Genomic DNA, 4,641 nt, shown 5'->3' on the forward strand with positions numbered 1-4,641 from the left:
GCATTTTAATATAATAGCATCCAGAATCAAAAACTGATATTAAGATCCTAAATCCACCAAATTAAAATCCTTAAATAGTACACTGTCCACAAACAACCTCTTCAAACACCTACATTTCTTTTTCATAATCTGAACATATAAAATAAAATAAAATAAAATAAAATAAAAAAACAATGCTTGTATATTTATTTCTAGTTTAGGTAAAATCAGGTTCATCATACTCCAAATCAATCTTGAATCCAAAGTTACAAAGAGATCCTTAATCTATACAAAGTCTCCTACACTATAAACTAACCTCCATCCATTGCCATTATCATTTTAACCGCCGCCAAACACAACAAGAGCCACCAGCACAGGCTCACAGCTGCAAAGCTAAATCCGGCTGCTGAGGTGAACCAATCTTCAGTCCAACATAACCCTGTGTCGGCCCCTGAACCCCAACATTTAGGTCGGGCGGCACCACGCCTGCACCCGGAGCCGTAAACTGTCTATGGTTCAGCACCGGTACCTGTTGCCAATTCGAATTTCCAGAACTACCCTTGTCACCCTTTGTACCTTGTGCATCATCACTGGTACCATGAGCATTGATAAACCCGTTTTTACCACCGTGGGCTAACATTTTATCGGTTTTTATTTCATTATCTTCAACTTTTGGGCGTGAAGTGGATGGGGTTTCGGGTATGTTTAGAATATTGGTATTAGCTAACGTGGGGGTATAACAGTAATTTCCAGATGGCAAGAAGGGTATAGATGGGGCCGAAGGCTCGGGCTCGCCGACAAAACCAGGCCCAAATGTGACACCTGGAGGCAAAGCCTTTTTTATTTTCTTTGAAGCAATTTCCCATACAACGGGCCCCATATTAGCAGCAAATTGAGCCAGGCTTCTCGAGTAACCATGCTCCGCATGAACGCCTACCTGCATTGACATAGAAAAAAATCATAACCGTTCAGTAACCAAAATAACAGAACCCAAACAAAAACCGACGATTTGGTTTTATGTTTTAATAGAAACTCAACTTACAGTTTGGTTTCAGTTTGCATGTAACTAAAACCGAAAACAACTAAACCAAACCGAAATTATCGATTATCATTTTTTATTGAGTTTTAAGTAAGAATTTAATAAATAGTGTAACCCAAATATTTTAGCCTAGATGTATAATAATCAATTAATTAAAAATTAACATAATTTCGGCCCAAATTCATTATTTTGAGCCAATACCATTTTGGCCCAAAAATGTCAATCTCAAAATGGTATAAACCAAAAGACTGAAACCGACCGAAACGCACCACACGGTTTCAAAAACTCAAAAGACCGAATTTTCACTATTTTGGCTCGGTTCAATCCCAAAACCGCCCCTTACTTTTTAGTATGGATGATGGATCATAACTTGCCGAGCCAAAATGGGTTGACCCGTAAACCAATTTTTGTAAACATTTTAATACGCTTATATAAATAATTAAAGTTTTCAACTGATTATATGCATTACCTTAATGCATATAACTTACAAAGATTTCATTATTTATTGGTGGCTGTTTTATAAAAAGTAAAATACGAAAAATGCCTTCAATTTTATAAAATTCATACCGCTAATAACTGTTTTCCTTCCCCGCCGAAGTTAGTTAAAAGAGAATTTGTATTATCATAATTCGATGGATGAAACTGTTTGTAGGTGTCGCGTCTGCTCTCATCTATAACAAAATGTTTGTTCCCGTATTTCATGTCAGCCCTCTTAATACGCGCTGCACGTTCAAAACAGTTAATTAATAAATAAAATTTATAATTCAACTAAAGTTAGAACTTTTATACTACAAAGTGTTAAAATTGGTAAAACGAAGTTAAAGAACCTGGAAATTCTTCATTCCAATCTGTTAAGAGCTCGGACTGTTCACCATTACGCGTACGACTTGTTGGAAACAAACCGTCAGCATAACTTTTATAAACATGGGTCCACGTCTTAAATTGTAAGGAGTGGATTCATTTGTGTTGTCTACGGTATGTGCCACAGTGGCGGCTGAGGTGGACTCTGGGGCAGCAACAACTTCCAATGAGGGTCTGCCAGGTGGCTTTTTCAAGTGCTTGCTTGGAGGCCTGCCTCGTTTAACTACCTTCGGTTGCAACTCACCATCTTCACCCTCTTGCCTCAAGTTTTCAAAATCCCTTTTTGCCAATTCTTGTATGGACCTCGCCTGTAATAACCAAAAGTTAATATATATATATATATATATATATATATATATATATATATATATATATATATATCTGAATATACAAGTTTGTATGCATAGAATATTAAAAAGGAAAATAGAAAGACTGAGCCTACCTGGCGAAAGAAAACGGTGTCAGATGAGTTATACTGCATTGCATTTGAACATAGCAAGTACACATCTGCCTGTAAAGATTAAAAAAACAAACACAAAATGGTGAAACTGTTAGCCAAACGTTTACGAACCGTTCTGCATGAATTTCGGTTACATTCATTTATTAAACAAACAAACGTCAACGCGGTTTTTGTTCATTTAGTTAAATGAACGAACATGAACAAATGTTTCGTTCGTTCATTTACATTTGTTTATGTTCATTTGTGGTCGTTTATATTCGTTCGTTATTTACGTATATTTGTATTTGTTCATTCGTTTAAATATTCATTCAAATATTCATTACTAATATTAATTTGAAATCAATTTGATTTGCATATTTTAAAACCCTTTAATTAGACATATTGTTTAATTTTTAAAAAAATCCGATACAATAACGATGGTATTTAAACTTGAACTTGGAAATTCACGATTTCACGCTTACTTTAAACTCGTGTTGGTTTCAGTTCGTTCATATTCACGAACCGTTCGTGTAGAATACTGACAAAAAAATATAAACATACATAAATACGTTCACTTTCTTAGCGAACAAACACAAACAAGAAAATACGTTCGTTTAAGTGTTCTGGTACTTCGTTTGTTCAATAAAGTAAAACAAACGAAACAACAAGCCATTTGTGTTCGTTCGGCTTGTTTACAAGCCTACCTTTGACAGTTTATTAATCCCTTTGATTCTTTTTCTATTTACATATCAGTCTCCTACGAACCCTAAGTTTGACCAATTCTGACCCAAAAGCACGCATTTTTCACACCTTTTAAAACCAACATTGCTAGAACTCACAACCACCATACAAAATCAAGTTTCTTGACACGTTTAAAAAGTCACAAAAACAGATATTCAAGCATAAACAACCAATTACAGATAACCAACCTCCAATTCTTCAAGATTCAAATAAAGCCCCTTGTCAAGTTTGCTTCTAATAGTGCCGAAATCCATAGGTTGCTCTATAATTTCATGATAATCAGGAAGCTACACAAGATTACAAACAAAATATCAGTAACAAATATCAACATTCAACAGCCAATAAAATCGCCAACACAAACTTTCTGAATAAATCACCTCAACAGGATCAACTGTGCGTATCCTTCCTGCAAATACACCCAAAGAACGGTTTTAGTCGATCAACAGTATGATACCAAATATGTTGTAATCTTTTGAATGAAGTGAAAGAAAAAGAAGACTCACTTTTGAAGTCTATCAAGAATGAACACCAACAACTTTTTGTCTGGCAAAGGTTTAGTGGGTCCAGTCTCCAATGGTGATCCTGTCCACATATTAATTGATAACATCAAGAAAATGAACTAAATGCTGGGAATTTCCCAACAACATGTAGCATATAATTTACAAAAATATAAAATATAAAAAGAAACAAAAAAAGGGTGTTTGATTAAGACCATGAGGAGTCTCCTCCATCGCTTTCGGAGCCTTTTCATCCTACAAAACACATCAAAAATTCATTAGCAAGGTCAAAGGGTTGTTGGTCAAAGTCAAGATAGCATCAGCAAGTAAGCAAGCAAAGATAAGATAACAATAACAATTAACAAGATAACAACCACTAGCCAGATGGCATGTACAGTCCACAATAACCATTAAATAAGTGACAAATTTGAACTTTTTCAGGGACATGATGGTGGATCAATGTTCTTTTTGTTCTGCCTATAATAATAATAATAATAACAACAGCAACAACACACAGACTTGACAGATTTACCAGAAACCAACAACAGTTTTACACTTGTTATTATAAAAGCTTAAAAATTCAAACTTTTTACATAAATCCCCCAGATTTTATGCTTATTTACACTTATTAAGTCAACCCCTTGACTTCTGAACTCCAATTTCAAATAAATAATACAAATTAAAAAAAAAACGAATCACGCGCGAATATACACACAAACTGTCCTCGATTTTACTAATTTTACCAGAATTAAACTCCATAAACCTTTAAAAAACCCTAACTTTACCCAATTTTAGAAAATCAAACAAACCAAACAAAACCCTAACAATTGGGGGTTTTCAATTAAAACCCACTAACCTTCCGATGACTCCCGCCAAACCCAGATCCAGTATCCACTTTCCGACCCGCATCATCCGGGTTTGAATCCGACCCGGAATTAGCCTCATCAGACCGTTGCTGCTGACCCAATTGCGGCAGCCTGACAACCAGCTTCACCTTCTTCTGTTTCCGCTCGTCGTCGTCGTCGGACTCGTAGTTTTCGTCGTCGGATGGGTCGTCGGCGACGGAATTAGGGTTCCGGCGAGTG

General features: G+C 35.7%; 1 protein-coding gene across 1 annotated transcript; it reads right to left on the reverse strand.

Moving 5' to 3' along the window:
* Positions 1 to 205: 205 nt before the first annotated feature.
* LOC143589171 (uncharacterized) lies at positions 206 to 3,357 on the reverse strand. The gene is made up of 5 exons (XM_077070008.1): positions 3,248 to 3,357; positions 2,322 to 2,390; positions 1,846 to 2,187; positions 1,586 to 1,740; positions 206 to 916 (listed from the first exon to the last, which is right to left on the reverse strand). The coding sequence occupies exons 4-5, from the start codon at positions 1,718 to 1,720 to the stop codon at positions 359 to 361; spliced, it is 693 nt and encodes a 230-aa protein (XP_076926123.1). The 5' UTR covers positions 1,721 to 1,740; positions 1,846 to 2,187; positions 2,322 to 2,390; positions 3,248 to 3,357; the 3' UTR covers positions 206 to 358.
* Between the last annotated feature and the right edge of the window lie 1,284 nt (positions 3,358 to 4,641).

The sequence above is a fragment of the Bidens hawaiensis genome, unplaced genomic scaffold, assembly GCF_021521415.1.
Source record: "Bidens hawaiensis isolate Kalapana, Puna unplaced genomic scaffold, B.hawaiensis_p1.1 tig00037261_1, whole genome shotgun sequence".
Taxonomy (NCBI): domain Eukaryota; kingdom Viridiplantae; phylum Streptophyta; class Magnoliopsida; order Asterales; family Asteraceae; genus Bidens; species Bidens hawaiensis.

What these genes read in the sequence shown, in the direction of transcription:
- LOC143589171 (XM_077070008.1), bottom strand. Translation starts at nt 1,720, where the DNA reads ATGAAATACGGGAACAAACATTTTGTTATAGATGAGAGCAGACGCGAC. An exon ending in AAGGAAAACAGTTATTAGCG is followed by an intron (nt 917 to 1,585) that starts GTATGAATTTTA and finishes ATGTCAATGCAG; the next exon opens with GTAGGCGTTCATGCGGAGCA.